The sequence below is a fragment of the Condylostylus longicornis genome, unplaced genomic scaffold (genome assembly GCF_029603195.1).
Source record: "Condylostylus longicornis isolate FDR11 unplaced genomic scaffold, ASM2960319v2 ptg000017l, whole genome shotgun sequence".
Taxonomy (NCBI): Eukaryota; Metazoa; Arthropoda; class Insecta; order Diptera; family Dolichopodidae; genus Condylostylus; species Condylostylus longicornis.
Window position 1 is genome coordinate 7,922,787 of NW_026577986.1, and position 21,764 is coordinate 7,944,550.

General features: G+C 23.7%; 1 protein-coding gene across 2 annotated transcripts in view; it reads left to right on the forward strand.

Moving 5' to 3' along the window:
- LOC129606104 (serine/threonine-protein kinase GA29083) overlaps positions 1-12,649 on the forward strand; it is a 133,762-nt gene extending 121,113 nt beyond the window's left edge. The window contains exons 1-7 of one of the 2 annotated variants that reach the window (XM_055516210.1): positions 3,167-3,289; positions 9,595-10,305; positions 10,372-10,813; positions 10,885-11,530; positions 11,602-11,747; positions 11,808-11,957; positions 12,035-12,649. In XM_055516210.1, coding sequence (XP_055372185.1) covers positions 9,596-10,305; positions 10,372-10,813; positions 10,885-11,530; positions 11,602-11,747; positions 11,808-11,957; positions 12,035-12,301 — 2,361 coding nt within the window. In that variant the 5' untranslated portion in view covers positions 3,167-3,289; position 9,595 and the 3' untranslated portion in view covers positions 12,302-12,649. Of the gene's footprint in view, positions 1-3,166; positions 3,290-9,594; positions 10,306-10,371; positions 10,814-10,884; positions 11,531-11,601; positions 11,748-11,807; positions 11,958-12,034 lie in introns of those variants that run through there. The other variant, XM_055516209.1, reaches the window with a different exon arrangement.
- Positions 12,650-21,764: the final 9,115 nt, after the last annotated feature.

The following is a 21,764-nucleotide window of genomic DNA, read 5'->3' on the forward strand; positions in this document are numbered from 1 at the left end:
AAATTACTGTAGAGCTTCTTTGATTCAAATTATTTTAAATATTGAATATAAGTTTAAAACAGAGGGAGTTTTGATAAAAAGGACACAATCAACCACCTGGAAATGCTAAGTCAGTAAAAAGTTTGATTTGAAGAGAAGTTCAAGATGCTTAGGTTTGAGAAAGAAGAGTTTTAACTAAAATTTGTATGTATAACAATTTCATAGTAAAAAAAGATGAAATTATTCGCCTCACTCGTTAAAGTAAAGTAAATGGAAAATTACATTTTACAGGAAAGTTTTTTAAAGAATTTTCTTACATACTTACTTTATGTGTATGTATGTTCTTTCACTCGTTTTCCATTCACGTTTTAGATGAAAATTGTAATCAAGAAAAGGATATCGAGGATATCTCTTGAAGATTTGTTTTTAAAATAACAAGGTGTTCTTAAATTTATAGAATTTCATTGAAATATTATGAGTCGTCTCTTCTCAAAACCTCATGGTAGAACTTTATAAAATTTTATCAGGAGTTCCACAATTCTTTCCGACTATTTTTTTCTAATTATTCATTGTTCCATTATGTTATAAATCAAATTATGTACGAGAATATGAGGTTCAGCGTATTATTAAATAATAAGCTATGTTATACGCTTGCTAATTATTTAACATTAAAATTAATAATATTTGCACTTCAAATTTTTAATTTGCACTGTAATTATTTGTGGTATCTAACAATATTTGCTATAAAAAATATAATTTTTATGGTTTTACAATATTTTTTTTTATTGTGTATTAGCATTATAAATTTTATTGAAGTTCGTTATTATATTTGCGCCAAAATAATAAAATCTTTTTAGTAATTTTTTTTTTTTTTGATTTATGCATCGCATGCAAAGCGATTATTTAATAATAAAATTTTAAAATTAAATTAAATAAATATTTGCAGTAAATGTAAATTGTATAGTAAAATCTATTAAAGTTAGCCAGTTTTAGTTAGTATGTAATAGAAATTTTCTAATTTAGGAGTGTCTGGCTAAACATTAAGTAGAGAAAATTTTAAATTATTTGTTAATGGTTTTTTCTCAGTGCCCAATTTGCAAGGGCATATATGTATTTTACTATAAATGAAAGTAGAGTGTTCGAATTCTAAGTGAACTACTTAATACCGTTGCATTGTAGCTTTATAATGAAAAGGTAAAATTTGGAGCAGTGTTTACAGTGCAGTGTTTACAGGAGCAAGTGTTTACATTTCATAGAGTTTGAAATCAATTCGGATTTTGCATTCAAGTTTTTGTAAAATAAAAATCTTTAAATGGTATTTAAGAAATAAAACCAAAGGGCAATCACCATTAAATGAAGTCGTCTGGGAGTCCCCGAAATTGCTCCTTGATTTTCAATCAATTTATTAGAAGTTATTAAAGAAGGAAACTATAATTACCTGACAATTGGTGTAGTGGTTATGGCACCGGTCCTTTAACCGAAGGGTCTCGATTTCAAATCCCGGTCAGGTCACTATAAAAATTATATTCAATATTATAGAACTTAATATATACAATATTATTGAATATTATACAAGTAATTTTTAAATATTCACAATATTCGATATTAAAAAACTATGAGAAAATAAACAGTAAATATTAATAAACTTAAATATTTAATAAAAATAAAAACTACGGCAGGCTAGTCACCTACCTACTTAAATATAAGACGCAATGAAACTAGGGCATGATATCATGGACTAGTCCTATGCTCCTCCTAGGAGTGAAAAAGAACAAAAAAAATCTGATGTCGTCAGCACATAACCGACCGCAATGTGTATTGTCTAGTTAAGTGAAAGTGTTGCAGAATACTAGAAAAATGTCTTAAATACTTCTTTCCAATTTTTAGGACAGCTTATAATTAACATACCTAGAAAAATGTTAATTTGGCTCTTAGTAGAGTTTCACTTTTTGTTACCCGAACTCCCTGAAATGATCGCCAGTTAGTTTCGGTAACAACCAGAACTCAAATATCAAATTTCAAGAAATTCCATCAATTCGTTCCGCAGATATGGTGAAAACTGTAAAAACGGCCGCAGATCAGTTTATTTACACTTCTCTACCATGAAGAAGTGCATTCCCACCGAAAACTCGATATGCAAAATTTGTTGCCATCACATAACCTACCTATTGTACTCGTATACACAATACGGACGACAAAAAATCATAATTAAAGAAGACACTCTGTCCCCATATTTATTTCACGAATTAAGTATAATTAATTATAATTTTTTTTAAATTTACATTTATTTATATAAAAAACAAAATTTATTTGTTATTTACGCATTAATAGTTTTTTAATTAAGTAACTGTTTTGTTTTTTTTAGTGCATGTTGACTGATTAAATGCTTAGTGCACATCATAATTTCAACATGCTAGTATCGGTACACCACTTAATTTTTTGAAATCTAATTAATAATTATTTCATAATTTTTTTTAAGTGATTAAAATTAAAAAAAAAACTATAAAAGCAAACATATTTTTTTTTGTTAAATTTTTATTAATGTTTTCGTTTTCAATACATTCAATAAATAATTAATAAAAAAAAAAACCATAATAAACGAATTGAAAAAAAAAACACCTAACGCGGGGTCAGCATATAAGCTACTAAATTGTGTATTTTATAAATATAAATTCCAAAAAATATCTTGCTTGCTCTTTTGAAGACGTACTCCGAATAAAACGACTTAAAAAGTATAATAATATACGTTCAAGAATGTAAATTTGTGCTTTAGTAAAGGTTAGCTGTTTGGTAACCGATTTCCCTAAGAAAATTGTCATTCATTTGTATTAACAAATAAAACTTAAATATTTACTTACTTAAGTTTGCAAAATTTTCTGCATTACTTTCTTGAATATTGGTCGAATGGTTAGGTAAATTTCAAACAGCCATAGTTAAAGTCCGGTCTTCGTGCCCTGTTATTTCCAAAAAAATTCATAGTTCATTACCTTAGCCAACACAGTTTTGAAACATATATTGAATTTCAAGAGACTCAGTTGATTATTTCTCTTTACAGGGCAGGCCAGGCCGTCTGTGTATAAAGTAGACCGACAGACAAATCAAGGGTTCGACATTTCGCTAAAGGTCACTTATGACTTTTAAAGATTATTTGCACAGAGAAATGCAGTGCTGTTGAAAACGAGATTTGTAAAATTTCGTTACCATAACAATACCTCACTTATTTAATCCAAGGCTATCGTTTAAAACGTATCGTGATTAATACACAGAGAGAAAAAAAAAATATTTGCGTAATTTTTAAAATATAACAAAGGTTATTGATTTTATTATGCATTTTCACTTTTTTTTTAACAGTTTTTTTACCATTATTGTTAACATTTTTTGGCTGAATGTTTTTTTTTTGTTGGTTGGTGATTAAATGAAGATGGGGGAGAAAAGAAAAAGTTTTAATTTTGTCACATCTCTGTTTTTAGTTTTTTATACTCTTTTTTGGTTAAATTCAATATTTTGATTAATTTTTATTGAATAGTTTGCATTTAATATTTTTTTTTAACAAAATATACAAAAAAACAATAAAATATTTAAAATGGAATTTGAATGAGTTTATATTGAGTAGCTTTTTTTTTAATATAAATAGAGAAAAAAAAACATAAATGAAATTTATTTCGATTTTAAATTAATCGAATTTTATTTACGAAACAAAAAAGAATTTGTTTTTTTATTTTTTTAAATAAGGTGCAAAACTATATTGAATTTTATGGAAATTAAAGAGAAATTTTAATGATTTGTTGTTTTTTTTAATTTGGAATTTTTATTACTTAAATTGAGATTTTGCATAATAAATTTATGATGCTTATGTATTATTTACAATAAATTAGGATTAGCCATTAAATTTGGTAATTCGAGATATTTTTTCCTTAATAATTTTATTAAATACTTTTAATGATTTATTGATAAAAAATTGAAATTGACTTCCGTTTTAGTAAAAGAGAAGTCAATGATAACCATATGTGACGTAAGCATTAATATGAATAGATGACTCAGAATTTAAAATTTAAAAAAGAGTATTTTTAGATGAAATGGAAAGGATTCATTTAGTAAATTAAAGTTTTGTCTTGTTATTTTTCCGAGCTGGACATCTTAAACCTAAATTTTATTTGGATCAAGGCAATGGTAAGGCCATTCACCTTAAACAATATAAACGATTTTTACAATCGGTTTTCCTGATTCGAATTTATGATGATTTTCAAAATTGTTACTATATTCTGGATGAAAATTATGTTTTCTCGAAATTGTAAACCTATACCATTAGGATGACAGTTAAGAATTTTAAAGTAATATCATAAAAGTTGAATACAATTGCGAATTAAGTCAAAAGGGTGCAATACGATTTTTGTATATTTGAAGAGGAAAATATGTTCTGTTCTTTTATAACGTTTTGATAATTCTTGCTGTATAGCTTTTGAAAAATATGCCAAGACAGTTGAGTTAAAGAAACAAGGTAATAAGACGGAATTTTGTTCTAAGTAATGCGATTGACTATTTTGTTTAATAAAATTTCAGTTTATTAAACAATTTTATGTAAATGACAAGAATTTAAACCGGCTAATAAAGGACTTGGGTTGGTTCTCGTCTCGAATGGGTATATGTTGAGGGTAGAAGTATGAAGATCCAGCGGTATCACAATAGGCCTAGTTGACCTAAGTGCATGATCGGATGGCCTCTACACTTAACCTAACCCGATTAAATTTATGATTTAAAAAATATAAAAAATATCATTGACCTCATTTACTTGGGTGATAATTTGATAAACAGTTATTTTAACATACTGGCACATTTTTTAAATTAACTTTTAGACTTTTGTCAAATTTTAATTTGTCAAAAAAAAAAAAAAAAAATTATTAAAATTAGTTTGTGTACCACCTAGGAGGAATTACTTCAACCACAACAATTTTAAAATTTTAATAAAAATTTTTTTCATTGAAATTTCAATCAAATCAAATTAAATTACTTAAACGCGTCCTTGAAGAATATTGAAGATATTGATGACTTTGCGAATGATTTATTACTTCTCTTATTTTATTGCTATGGCTATAATGACCATTGAAAATAACAATAATTTTAATATTATAAAATCATAAGAAATTCCCATTCAATTAAAAAAAAAATTATGTTAGTTTCTTTATTTCATTGAATTTCTCAAAATTAAAAAATATCTGTTATTGTGAAAAAAATTGTTAATTATTATAAAAATTTGCTACTTTAATTAAAAGAATGAGTTTTTCTTACACTACCATATCTACTCACAGTCTCAATTGAGTGCAAGTTTAGTTTTGTTCATTATTATAATAGGAATACTAATTAACTTATTCTTGTTAATTATAAAAGTAATATCATGATCTTCTCAATTAAATCAAATTACTTTAACTTCAGTATAAAATAAAATTTAATAATTACTCTTTAAATGTCAAACACGTGTGAGTAATTATTTATAATTATATACTTGAAATTACTCACAATAGAGTAAAACATTCCAAAATGTCATGAAAATGACATAAATAGATGATGAATTAGTTAACTTTCAATCATTTTTAAAATTACATACATATTAAATTTGTAACAGAGACAAATAAATACCCGTTATATATAGATCCATAAACTATTATGTATAAACAAACTTGATTATAAATTATAAACAAGATGGGTTTTGTATATTTTGCAACTCAGTTTTTAATTTGTGCTCATTTCATTGTTTACAAAAATAGTGTCAAAGAGTGTGTCTTTAAAACCACGGTACTTAAGCTTCATTCAACTCAAAAATATTTAAACTTCAAAATAAACACTTAACTTTATACTTAAATAAACAAAAAAAAAAAATCTTGGTATTTATTCGCCATCTAGTTAATGACCAAAAAAAAATTTAATTAAATTTGTTGATTTTATCATTAAAAAACAAAATGAATTTTTTGTCATGTTTATTAAAATTAAAAATGCAAATTTGTGCTAATTTTAATTTATTGTTGTCAATTTAACAATTTCATTATTGTTTTTAAGTATAAAACTTTCATTTTTAATGACATTTGTAAAAAAAATTTTAAGTTCCTTATGTCATTTCAGCACTTCATTATTGTATTATAAGTGTTATTACTTTTAATTTTAAACACTTTACTTGCGTTTAACATTGAAGGCAGTTCAATGCAAACGAAAAGCAAAATGTGTAGGCTTCAATTGAGTATTAAAAACATCAGCAATATACATAAATCAATTGAAAGTCAAGTTAAATAACGTGTCTTAAGAGTAATTTTTTCTTGTTTTTTATGATTTTAATCAGGTTTTTTAGTTGTCTTTTTGAAGTATGCAAACATTTTTTGCATTATTTTAATTTATTTATAATACTATATATTTTACTTAATATGGAAATTCATCTTAATTAAAGATTTTCCCTCTTTTAAATTAAAAAATATTTAAAAATTAATGAATTTAATTAACCAAATAGTGCAATAAAACTGTTTAAAACTATTTTAACTTAAGGTATTCCTCCATTGTTTTGTTTTAATAAATAAGTACATGAAAGATTTTATGTCAGGTTTTTATTACACCAATATTACATACCGCTGCTATTCAACTACATCTATTCTTTAGAAGAGAGCAGTCATGCAAGAGCAGTCTTTTTAATGTCGGATTGATCTGCAAATATTGGCAATTCATATTTGCAAATCGTGAACTTAAAAATTAACACTATGAACTTCTTTTGAAAAATAATATTGAATAAAATTGTATAAAATAAATTTTTTACAATATTATTGTAAAACCTAACTACTTATCCAACTCACTATGCGTTACGGAACTATTGAGGAAGATCCCTTAGGGAATATCAATAAATTAACAGAATTTTGCAAATTTTCGCAATAATATTATGTCTTATGATTTAAAAAAAAATATTCGCAAGTTGCAATTGTGAATATTGTGATCAAAATTCTTTTGCTTATGTCATTTTGTTTTTAGAAAGCTTCGAGCGCGGTATAATCATAAGACGTCATTGCTTATGATTACGATATTTCGCGATATCACAGTGTAAAAGCGTTATAAAGTGAAGAAATTTTCATTTTTATAAATTTTTAAAACGTGTTTCTTTTTTTTTTTTCATAATTGTGTTTTTTTATCAGCTTTCTTCCTCTTTTTACTGATACGATAAAAAAAATTCACTTTGCACTCGGCTAACAATAAAATATTTATAGAAAAAATAAAAATAAAAGTGAGAATAAAAAGAAGTAAAATAAAAAAAATTACACAAAAAAACGATAGAAACTTTAAAAATCTCGTTTCAATGTCGTCTTCAGTATTGAGTATGGGAAGAACAAGAATATTGTCACAACAAATAAAAAATAATGACTTTTTATACCCTGCACTTCGTGAAGGGTATATTAACTTTGGTATGGAGTTTGTAACTACTTGAAGGAGTCATCTGCGGTATGGACATATATATATATTCTTGCTCAGCGTAAAATTCTGCGTTGATTTAGACATGTCCGTCCGTCCGTCCGTCCGTCCGTCCGTCCGTCCGTCCGTCCGTCCGTCCGTCCGTCCGTCCGTCCGTCCGTCCGTCCGTCCGATCGCACGATAACTCAAAAACGAATAATGCAATCGACACCAAACTTTCACAAGTTGCTTCTTTTGTGCCAAGGACGAACCCTATTGTTATTGGACCAATTCGGACAACGGGTTCGGGTAGCTGCCATACAACTCAAAGAGTTTATTTTAATTATTTCAAAAACTAATAAAGGTACAAATATAAAATTTTGTATACATGTGTCCAATTATATTCTACACATGCTCTAAAAATTTTAATGAGATAGCTGCACCGGTTCGGGTGGCTGCCATACAACTCCAAAAGCAAATTTTTTATATTCGCCAAAATAATAAAGTCAGATTCATGAAACGTGGCAGTCGTTTGTCCAATTATAGGTCAAAGATATTTCTGAAGTTCTGGTGGAATTGCTTGACAGGTTCGAGTGGCTCCCATACAAGTCCAAAAGCTTATTTTAAATATTTGGAAAAATAATAAAGTCAGATTCATGAAACGTGGCAGTTGTGTGTCCAATTATAGGTCAAAGATATTTCTGAAGTTTTGGTGGAATTGCTTGACAGGTTCGAGTGGCCCCATACAAGTCCAAAAGCTTATTTTAAATATTTGGAAAAGTAATAAAGTTAGATTCATGAAACTTGGCAGTTGTGTGTCCAATTATAGGTCAGATATATTAGCGAAGTTTTAGTGGAATTGCTTGGCAGGTTCGGGTACCTGCCATACAACTCCAAAAGCTAATTTTAAATATTTGGAAAAATAATAAAGACAGATTCATGAAACTGGGCAGTTGTGTGTCCAATTATAGGTCAAAGATATTTCTGAAGTTTTGGTGGAATTGCTTGACAGGTTCCAGTGGCCCCATACAAGTCCAAAAGCTTATTTTAAATATTTGGAAAAGTAATAAAGTTAGATTCATGAAACTTGGCAGTTGTGTGTCCAATTATAGATCAGATATATTAGCGAAGTTTTAGTGGAATTGCTTGGCAGGTTCGGGTACCTGCCATACAACTCCAAAAGCTAATTTTAAATATTTGGAAAAATAATAAAGTCAGATTCATGAAACTTAGTAGTTGTGTGTTCAGTTATAGGTCAGACATATCCGTGAAGTTTCTATAGAATGGTTTCACAGGTTTGAGTAATTGCTATACAACAATGAAAGGTGCAGGGTATAATTCAATCGGTTCATACCGACTGAAACGTTTTTACTTGTTTTTAATTGAATTTGCAATAACTTTGATATTTGGATAATCTTTAATATTTTCTTGTAAAACTAAAGGAATCGGATTTGTAGTCGATTTAAAAATGGGATTAATAGTGTCTCAAGAACTTGTTCTCGTTCTAAGAGTTTTCTTTCAGTTCTGAATTTTGAGATTACAAAGTTTGTACATTAAATGCATTTTTTTTAAATCACCTAGAATAGCTTTGTTATCTGGGTGATATTTTATAATCAGTTACCTTCCAATTGGAGAATATAAAACTTGTAGAAAATTAAAAATAAGCTACCTTTCCACAGCGTTTTCAGCTTCCAGTGATTTTGTTTGCAGTCTTATTCCTAAATGTAGATTTAATTCGGTTTTCATTGAAATCAATATTGAAATTGCGTTATCCATGTCCGAGATTAGGAGCTCTTTTCAAAATATTTACAGTTCAGTTCTTATTTGCTATAAACTAAACAAACGATTCAAATTTACCTGAAGAACATATTCAAAATCGAAACCAAGAGTGTTTAGACCAAGTTTTTGCAAGATTTTTCTTGAAATTAGTCACCGATTCCCTTGTAAATAGAACGTTTTTCTAGATCATTGTAAGTAAGACAATAAATTATTATATCAAATGATTACCCAACTTTCAATTTTTAATCAATATCTTTCAATTCTACTTTATTTATAACAATAATTTAAAAAAAAAAAATAAATCAATTTGTTTGACTTTTTTTAATTTATAAATTTTGATTTCAAAAAATTTATTTATTTATACGTTGTATACAATTAAAATATTTTATTAATTTGTAATTATTTTGATTATAATTGTAGAATGGAAGTGAGTGCTCCACCGTCAGCTACAAATAATCTTTTACATCATAATCATCATGATACCTTAGCGGCAACCACATTAAATGATCATCCAAAGAAGACTAAAAGTCCTGGTGCTGTAACACCAATATTACATAATCAATTATTACAAAATGATGATCAAATCAATAGATCATCATCACCTTCTGCTTCCTCATCTCAACAATTGAATAGTCGTAGTAATAGTTCAAGCTCTGAAATTGAAAAAGAATTAGCTGAATTACAATTGGCTGGTGTTAATTTGAATGCAACAGTTGTTATAGAAAATGGTACTTGTCATCAAAATCAAAGACATCATAAATCAAATATAAATGGTAAATCAACAAAATTTTATATAGGAGATGAAAATGGTGGAGGAAATGATGATGGTCCTCAATCAATTAATTTAAATGGAACAACAGGTTTATCAACATCAGTTACCTCAACAAATACTATCGGTACAACCGGTTCATCATCTCAATCGATGACAAGTGGTGGTGGTGGTGGTGGTAGTGGTGCAATGTCAGGAACAGCAACAGCAGCAATTGGAACAACAACAAATACGACTTCTCTAAAAAAACGAATCTCAAGTAGCCGAACACCAACACGAAAAGCGAGAAGAATTAGATTTTTACGTAATGGTGATCGATTTTATGCCGGTATTACAATACCAGTTTCAAATGAACGTTACAGGTAAATTGCAAAGTATTTGTAATTTTTTTTAGAAGTTTCTAATTAATTTATTTTAAAATTTTGTAGATCTTTTGAAAGTCTAGCTGAAGACTTAACAAAATTATTACAGGAAAATGTTAAAATTCCTGGAGCTGTAAGAAATATTTTTACATTAACTGGTAAAAAAGTTTCAAATTTAGATGAATTAGAAGATGGTCAAAATTATATTTGTTCCTGTAATAATGAGAGTTTCAAAAAAGTTGAATATAATACAAGTGGCAGTAATAGTGGTATTGCAGTAGATGGTAATATTGGTATTGGTGGAAGTAGTAGTAGTGGCGGATCTGATTCTGGTGGTGCTTTAGCTAAAAGTAAACAAAATAATCGTTTAACAAAAACCTATCGTCCATCATCTCCATTAAAGAACGGTGGTTTAAATGGCAGTCCTATATTGAAATTATCAGAACGTGATAGTGTTGTGCATCCACGAATAGTTACATTAATTAGAAATGGTACAAAACCAAGAAAGGTATAATATTTTAAATTTAATAATTTTAAATTACCCATATTTTCATTTTAAAAATCATTTTTATATTTTAGATTATGCGACTTTTATTGAATAAAAGAAATAGTCCAAGTTTTGATCATGTTTTAACAGCTATAACACAAGTTGTTAAATTAGATACAGGATGCGTTCGTAAAGTTTTTACTATATCAGGTACACCAGTATTACAATTAGCTGATTTCTTTGGACTTGAAGATGAATTTTTTGCATATGGTACAGAACGTGTTAATCCAGATGATTTTAAATTAGAACTAGATGAAATAAAAGTTATACGTAGTACTAAAAAACCATTACGTAATGGAATTTCAGTTTCTGGACCAAAACCTAAAATGCCAGTTAAAAGTAAAAATGTACATAATGTTACATATGATTGTTTAGAAGAAACTTTAACTGATGCTGGTATACAATTACAAGATTTACCATTAGAGATAAAAGAACGTTATGCACTCGATTATAAAGTTGGTGATGGTAATTTTGCTGTTGTATTAAAAGTTGCTGATAAACAAACAAATGAAACATATGCCCTAAAAATTATCGACAAATCTAAATGTAAAGGAAAAGAACATTATATTGATGCTGAAGTTAGAGTTATGAAAAAATTACATCATCCACATATTATTGATTTAATTTTGGATGTTGATAGGCCTGATAGAATGTATTTAGTATTAGAATATGTTGGTGGTAAGTTATAATAACAAAAAAAAAAAATTAATTTTATTCAAAATTTCCTTAATTTTGAATTTATTTCTAAGGTGGTGACTTATTTGACGCTATTACACAAGTAACAAGATTCTCTGAAGATCAATCAAGAGTTATGATAAGACATTTAGCTTCAGCTATGGCATATTTGCATTCCATGAGTATTGTACATCGTGATATTAAACCAGAGAATTTATTAGTAAGCCAATTAAAAAATTCAGAACCAATTTTTATATTAATTTTAAATTATAATATTTAGGTTGAAATTGATTCAAGAGGTAATGTTGTTGAATTAAAATTAGCTGATTTTGGTTTAGCATGTGAAGTTACTGAACCATTATTAGCAGTTTGTGGTACACCAACTTATGTTGCACCAGAAATATTAATGGAAACTGGATATGGTTTAAAGGTTAATTGAAAAATTCAAATTTGGCTAAAATGAAAAAAAAATTGGTGCATATTATAACTTCTTTTTATAAATTTTAGATTGATGTTTGGGCAGCCGGTATTATTTTATATATATTATTATGCGGTTTTCCACCATTTGTATCACCAGATAATCAACAGGAACCATTATTTGATGCTATACTTTCTGGTGTCTATGAATTTCCAGATCCGTATTGGTCTGATATTGGTGAAGGTGTTAGAGATTTAATCAGTAATATGTTACAATCAGATCCAGATGTACGGTTTTCTAGTGAAGATATTTTAGATCATTATTGGACAATGGGTGAAAATACTGATTACAGATGAGAAAATAAATAAAAAAAAATATATACAGATTAAAATAAATATTGAAAAATATATAAAGGAAATAATGTATATTTAAACATAAATTTATATATACTGATAATAATAATAATAAATAATTTTTATAAGCTAAACAATTTTTGTATTAAATTACTTAATATTATCAATTAATTATTGATTATAAACTACGATTATTATTTTTTTTTTGTATATGTCTAAGGAAAATTATTTAATAAATCTTAAATATCTTATATGAAAATTATTTAATTTATATTCTTAAGAAAGATAAGAAGCAAAAACAAACAAATAAGAAACATTTAAGTTCTTTTTCTGCTCTATAAATAAGTAGTAATTATAAACACATTAAAAAACTTAAGAATTTTTTATTAATATTATTCTTGTATTTCATTGGACTTTATGTAAAAATTATTGAACACGAAAAAAAAATATAAAATATAATAAATATAAAATAATATTGAATTTATATTAATAAAATAATTTAAAATTAATATTATCATTTATACATAAACCAAAATAAATTAATGCTATACTTAATCTAGTTTTTTTTTTTTAATCAAAATTGTTTAAAATTATAATATCAGTTTATTAAATTTAAAATTAATTATAATATAAATTGAAAATTCAAATTTTATTACTTTGTAAACGATTTTAGTAAGCAATAATTATTAATTTTTTAAAAATATATTTTTATACAAAAATATTTACAATAGTAATAATGGAAATAGTAGCAATCCTTTTTTCTTTCATTATAATTTCTTAGAAATAATTGAATAACAATTGGAACATTCTAGCATAATTTGTTACCCAAAATTGTATAATCATAATGTTTCTGATTATATTTCGTAGGTTTTAATCAAGCTAAATAATTAAAAATATTTAAATTCAGGAATTAGGACTCTCTTATTAAAATCTTATTCTAAACTTTCACATACCCTTGTGTTACACTTGAGATATTTTCATTTTTATTATTCAATTAATATATAAATTAGTACAACAAAATGTTCAATTAAAATTTATATAAATTAAAATAGAACCAAATAAAATGTAATTGTCTTGTCAAATGAAAGTTTCTGTTAAATTTTAATAATAATTGGATACTAGATTTTTTTTTTAAAATAATTCAAAATATCAGAAATATTTTTTAATACATTAGGTAATTCTAAAATGTAAAAACTTTCGATTCAGTTTAATATTTTTATTTATTTACTTTGAGTTTAATAAATTTACAATTTTTTGATTTAGCATTTGAATTTTTTTTTATTTGTCTGTAAAAAAAAAGTTAATTTCGATAATATGAATTTAAATATGAAAAAAAAAAATAATAATTTAATATAATTATTTTTAATTCAAAAATTCCTTTAATGTAAATATAACCCTATATTATAAATTATACTTATAAACATATGTAAAAAAATTATAAAGGCAAAATTTAAAAAAAAAAAATTAAGATTAATATAATTATTATTACACTTGCATTATTATATTATTATTATTACGTATGTATATGCTAATTTTATACTTAAAAGAAAATATTTATATTTGCAATTATAATCATTAATTTTCATTAATTTTAATAATACCTAATATATAAATTTCAAAATTTATTGTTAAATTAAATTTAATCGTGATTGTAAGCTGCCAGTCTCTACACCCCTATTAATCTATAAAAAAAAAATGAATTTTTTATTTAAATGAAAAGAAAGACAAAGCTTAATTTTATAAACATATCAAATAAATAAAAATTGCTTTTAATATTATAGTGGTGAATGATATATTTATTAAAAAAAAAAAAATAGTACTAAATAATTTAATTAATAAAAACATTTTTTTATTTGCTTCCTTTTTTTTTTACATATAATCATTAAGTATAAAAATTCTTCATTGATTATAAAAATAGCAATATTTTTTTTTATTAAATTTTAATTAAATAAAATATAAATTTTATTACTTATACAATTAATATAAATAAAATTTTTTTATTTATTTACAAAACATTTATTTTATGTAATATCAGCGCCACATTTTTAGAAAATAAAATATTGCTACTCTAATATTTTGATTTTTCAAATTTTTGGAAGAAATTAATCAAAAATTTTTATTAAGTTTATTTTGGTTTCTTGTTTATATTTTCAAAAAGGAATTATAAATCAAAAATCCCTACCATTTTTACTCATGGATTTTCGAAATGTAATTTTATTTTATTTTTTTAATTTCCAATTTATCGAATTAACATTTTACGTTTTCACTCAACGAGAACTATTCAAGAAGTAGACTGATCTTAACCAATCTACTAATAGTATTATTTTAGTTAAATTAATTTTTTTTTCTAATTTTTCATTCTTATTTTCAAAATTGTTCTAATAAATATTAAAGGGGATCTTTTTTCTCCTTTTTTTTTTGGAAAAGAATATCTCAATTTTAAGCGGATTTAATTTTGTATTTTAATAGTAAATCAGATAATTTTGATTTGAATATTAACGATATTCAATATTATTGATATTTTAAAAATTTATAAAGCAAAAATTTTTAAATTCAATAAAATTTAGCAAAAATTTTAATTAAATTACAAAATCTATTTTAATTATATTTATGTTTATGTATTATTTATAGCTCCTTAAAATAATTATAATATATAAACTTATATAATATTACAAATAAATATGAATGTATTCAGGAAATATCTTGAAAATAATATAAAAATTAAAATTCTTAAAACTTATTGTAAACATTGAGAGTGTAGGCATATACTAGAAAGTACAAATTTTTTAAAATTGAGATTTTGAGAAAATCATACTCGTAATTGGCATAAAGATGCAAGTATATAAAGTTTTGAATTAAGAAATTTTCGCTTTATTCAATTAAAAACTTAAAATAACATCCCTATATAATAAAAAATTTATTTTCCAATTTAGTTACATGCAATTGAAATTGATTTTTTGTCTTAAGAAGACGACGTTATCATAAAGGTTTCTACATAATATATTTGACTACAATAAATTTTAAGCAAGGTTTATGCCTAACACTCTCAATTTAAAAAACATTTTGCTTTATAAAAAAATATTCACTTAATTCTCGGCAAACAAAAAAAAAAAAAACAAGGAATGAAAAACAAAATTTTTTAAAAATTAATTAAATTATAAAAAAAAGACAACGATAACATTAGGTGTTAAAAAATTAATTTAAATAAAATTAAACAATTTTTTTATTTTTTCCCCATTTAATTTTCAGTTTTGCTTTTTATTTTTTCCTTTTCGTTTTGTATAATATATTATAAATAAATTAATAATTAATCAAATATAAATTAAGAAATGTTAAAAAACAAAAAAGAGAAAAACGAAATTTACGAATAAATTGCAGAGTAATGTATTTAAATTATAAAAATTATTTCTAATATAAATTTGAAAAAAAAAATAAACAAATAAATGAAGAATAATAAAAAAATAAATGTTAATATAATTGAATAATTATACAAAATTTATATTCTATTAATATTATATTACAATTATTTAATTACTTATAAAAATGTAAATTAATTAAATTGGCAAAATTTAAAGATTATTAAAAGTAGTGCACAAAATTTATAATAAATTCCATCTATTAAAACACAAAACATTATTGATTAAGTTTTAAAGAAAAAGAAGGGAAAAAAATTTATCATTAATATAAAAATACTAAATTAATAAGTAAATTAAAAAATAATGATTGTGTCTTAAATAAAAAAAAAATAAAACAAAAATGCTTTACTTTTTTAATTTTGATGGATTAAAATAAAATAATTTTTTTTTTCAACGTAATTTTTAATCAAATCAAAATTTTAATAAAATTCCTAAAAAATTAAAAAGAGAAAAGAATTCCATTAAAAAACAAGAAGAAAAACATAAAATCAGAAATGTAAATTTTATGAATAAGAAATTAAAAATAAAAAAATAAAGTTTTGCAAATTTAAATTAAAAAAAAAAACAAAAATATTTAAGAAAAGTGCCTCTTTTGAATAAATTGAATTTCATTTGTAATTATTTCCAATAAAATTAAAAATAAAGAAAATAAAATTAATGAGTGAAATTTTACTATTCTTTTTAAATTAAAATAATAAAATTTTGAGGTTGATAATAAATTAATTATTATTCATTAAAAAAAAAGCAAAAATTTATATTATCTACTCTTTTCCACTTAATTATAATAATATTATAATTAAGAACTTAAGAATTGTTTTGAATTTCTGAGCACCTTTTAAATTTCACATTTATTAAAAAAAAAATTTCATTTTATTGGCAAACAAATTTAATTACTTAAGTATTAATGGTAATATGATGTAATTTTGAGGTGCCTATTCAAATATTAAAAAGTAATTTCCTATTAAATAAAATCTCCAAAAGTAAAATAATCTTATGAATTTTAAAATAAATAAAAGAAAATAATAAATACAATAATATACAAAAAAAAAAAAACAAATAATTTTAAAATTAAATTTATTCTATTTTCTCAATGTTTGTTTCTTTTCAATTCTAAACAAAAAAAAAATTCAATATAAAATGAGGTTCTTTCTTAAAAACAATTTTCATACTTTCGTGGAAAAAAAACACACCCACATACTACTAAGAAGAAAAACATTTATATAATTAAGAAATATGAATATAAAAGCTAGAAAACTCTGCAAAATTAAAAACTATTATTCAAGTATCCTAAGAGGAAAAATTAGAGAAAAATTAAAATAAAAAAATATATTAATATTGTGGGAAGAGAAATCTAATATTTAAATACGTTCTAATTGAACAGATAATTTTTCAAAATTGGAAATGTTTTTTGTTTTTCTTAAATATCTGGACTAAAATTCTGGACTAAAATTAAATGCTTTTATTCTATAAAATATATTTAGATTTCTAATAGCTTCAACCCTAAATAAATAATATAAATATATATATATATATATATATATTAATTATATGTATTTGTACATATAATTTTTAAAAATTATTATAAAAAAGTCAATATTATAAATAAATAAATAAAAAGAAAAATAATCATTTATTAAAAAAAAAAGAACAATACAACAAAATTTATAGTACATACTACTGAAAAAAAAACTTAAATAGTAAAAAAAAAAATAAAATTATCAAAATTTTAGGGATTTGTTTAAAAAGTTTAATTCAAAAACCAAAAGAAAATTAAAAAATAAAAATTTATACAATAGAAATAAAATTAAAATGTATAAAGAAAAGAAAAAAAGAAAAGTTATTATAAAATATGTATGTATAAAAATTATTAAGAAATTTATATGAAAAAATAAATAATAATAAAATTGAAAATTTATACATTTGCATATCAGTTTAAAACACAATATTTATTTAAAAAAAATTAATTATTTCTATTTAAAATTTAATTTCTGTATACATTTGTAACAATTAATTAATTATGGTGAATTAGAATTCAATTATAATTTCCATTTTCTTTTTTATATTTCTCTTTTTTATTTTCTTTATCAACAAAAAACACAATTTTACAACTGCATTATTATAAAATTAAAACAAAAAAAAAACATCAAAATATACAAAAAAAAAATAAAGAAATTATAAAAAAAAATATTAATGAATTAAATTTTAATAATAATATTTGATCACATTATGAAAAAAAAAAAATATAAAGAAATAAATTAAAATATTGTAACATTACTGCATACTTATTTGAAATATTTTAAAAAATATATAAAAAAAAATATTATTTATTTGTTTATTTTAAAAAATGAATTAATTTTGTTTTATTTATAATATCATTGCTTTTAAATATGATTTTCTTAAACCTCGTTTTCAATATTAATATGATGTTTAACTAGTAATTCTATTGCTAAAGAGAGTGGAACTCTATTAATACTAGTAGGAAAAATGATACTAATATGCCTTCGAACTCTACTTACTTCGAAATAAATCCTAAATTAATTGATTATGTACAAATTAACAAAATTATGATTACCTTTAATTGGGTTTTAAAGAATTGATAAACAAGTCTGTTTTATCTGTAAGAGGGACTTTGTTCTATTTCTAATTCCATTACTTATTGTACAAAAAAAGTAAGTGAGGAAGTATAATAGTTTAGTTTGATGCTATTGTAGTTACCTCGTTTCAATACAAACAAAACTCAGCCAGAATCCGGTCATTTTGCTTTGTAATTTTTTATAAACATTTTCTGATATTTTTAGAAAAATTAGAAAGACCCCATTGATAAAATAAAAATCTGATACTTCTAATAAAATTACTTATTTCATGTAAATCTATTAATGAAAAATTGGATTTCTTACTTGAAAGTGTGAATTCTTGCTTCAAAGGGGAAAATTGCAAATCCTACCATTTTATATAATCTGGCTAATCAGGCTAAAATAAGCTTACAAACGCTAATTTCTATCTTAAAAAAATAAATTGATGTCCTTTTGGACAATTATGCTTTCTTTTTGAAATGTTTTGATATCTGCTGTTAAACAGAGCCAACATCAGTGAAGCGTTAATTTTGGGAATTTATTTTTATTTGTTTTATGGTAAGTGCACTGCTAAACAAATAATAAATTAATGATAAAATTATGGAAAGTTTTACATGCTAATGTTCAACTTAACTAATTTTCAAATAATTCAATAATCTTAACTAAAAGCTTTAAGCAAAGTCCCAATTTAATATAGGATAGAAAGTAGGAATAAAATATTTGAAAACTAACTTTGAAAATTTTATTTCTTGTTAAGCTAGAAAGCGAATTTAAAATGTTTTTTTTATAAAAAATTTCCTTTTGCAGGACTTTTGACTTCATTTATCCCGTTATTTTAAAGGGGAATTCAAGTCATGGAATACTCCAATATTAAAAAGATTTGGTAAATTTTTAAGTATATTTGGGATTAATGGGAAAAATCCTGGAAAAATATTAGAGCTTTATTGAATTTCCAAAAAGCTTTTATATTGAAAAATGAACGAAGAATTTGAAAATTTAAATTTTGAATGCCATGTGAATGTGTGAATAGCTATTTTTATGTTGATATATTGTTAAAATATTTTTAAGGTGTTTTATATATTTGTATGTTTATTAACGTCAGTGTGTAATTGTATTTATATGCCGGTATATTCGTTGTATACCTATATAGTGTAATAGTATCGGAGAACATTTTTAGATTTACGATTTACTTAATACATACAAAGGCCAGATTATCTAATTTTGAAAATTAGTTGGTTGTTCCTATTCACTAATAACAAATTTATTTAAAAACGTTTTGTGTGATGTTTGTAAAAACATGTTTTAGTACACTGCAAATTATTTTGTACTGCATTCAATTTTCGTATAACTCACATGTAATTTTGGGCACAATTTTTAATGAGTTAAAAAATGGAATGAGTTAGGCTCAATGTAGTTTATAAAAATTTTTATCTGTATATTACAATATTGAAGATTATGGAAGTATTTAGATTGGCTGTATAAAAAGTGATTCGTTGATATAAAAAAATTATCAGAAAAATATAAGACACTTTTCGAAGAACCATCTCAAATAGCAAATAGTTTTATTGGATTTATGAGTTTATTAAGAATTTAGTATGATAAATCTAATGTACACTTACTGTTGGTACTTCTTATTTAAATATCATTCAATAGTAGAATCACTACATCTGGAACAATCACAATTTAGTAAGATTTCTTGCGTTAAATATTTGAATGTCCTTTTTAAATTTAAATTCGTATTTGAAAGGCACATTAATTTGTGGTTTCCTTGCGATATTTTTTTTTTGTATTTAAATACATTCATATAGATGTATGTATAAACATTTTACACAAAATTAATTCAAAGTTGAAAATGTAATAAATAAAGGATTTTTCCAGGCTATAGTTTATAATTTACCAAAATATTCCACAAAAATTATATACCTATGATGTACCTAGTATCCCTTGTAATTGTATAAATTTTAAAATACTAGAGAAACTACAGTAATAACAGTAATAATAATAATAAGGAACGAAATGTTTAAATACAAAATCGTTTTCTTACGTGCCTCTCTTAAAAAAAATAAAAATAAAAATATATTAGAAAAATAAGAATTGTAAGCAAAAATAGCAGAAATACAAAAATTATAAATGGAAAATACGATTTATGGTAAAGAATTTTATTTAACATTATTTTAAAAAATTTTGTTTATTATTTTTACAAAAAAAAAAAAAAATTGGTTTCTTACGCTTTTTACAAAAGAAAATTTAGGAATTTCAGGATAGGAAAAAATTTTTTTGAATTATTTCAGTTGTCAATTAGGTTTCCGATAAGATTTTATGAATTCTAGAATCTACACAGGTTTCCTAAGTTCGTTTAAATAACACACTAACAGAGCCAAACCTGAAAATTTAGAAGAGCATAACTAATTTTTAAAATTGTTAAAAAATCCCAAAAATTAACTATAATTGTCAATTTAATAAGCTCACAATTCAAAATGAATTTATGACAAAATTAAGAAACTGAGTCAGTTTTGAATCAAAAATATTCTTAATTTTGAAAACTAACCCTTCAAAAGTTTAAATTCAATTTCAGGCATGATCTTTTGAAGTACTATCGAATTTCAGTCTGTTTGCGGTAAAGTTTGTTTAAGAAATATTTGTAGTTTTCGTGTGGGAATTCGGACAATTACTACTTACTAAGAAAAACTACCCTATAAATAAGAATTTGTAAGCAATTTATTGTTTCTCAATACAAAATTTGGTTGATTATCTCGACACGTGTTATTCCCTGCTTATATTGAATGCAAATTGAAAATTACAAATGAAGACAAGTTTAATGTTAGAATAAGAAGAAAATTTAAGTCGCATATTTAGGCCTTGACAGGAACTAAAGAAAATATTTTTCCTTTATCAACACTATTTTTCAAAAACTGATATTATTCCGGCTCTGTTATATAAAATGTATATAAAAAACTATTCAAAATTCTTGTCAAGGAAATTTTTTAAAGAAGAATATATGCAAAAATACGATCATCACTAAAACCTGAACGTGTTTTAAACAATCACCTTGGAGCATATCACCTTATTTTTCTTTTGATTTCATTCTACTTTTCCTTCCGTTTGTTTTTCTGTCTTGTTTTTTCTTTGATTCCATCTTGGTTACAAAGTATAATATTTTGTATATTTGTTATTCTTGTATAAAATTATATAGAGGGTTTCAAATTCGTGAGTCCTTTTTCTATAGTATATCAACTACATATTTAATGTAAAATAGCATGGTAAGTGTTTTGTTTTTAAAATTATTTTGTTATAAATTTCGATTAACTCTTGTAATATACGGGTACAAAATGTTTTGGAAATAAAATAAGGACGGATAGTTCATTTGAAATTTGCAATGCAATCAAAGTATATTTTTGAATGACGCGTGCTACGTCTCATGTATATAGCTCCTCTTCAAAAGGAAACTCATAAATAATATTTTAAAAGGATAGCTTA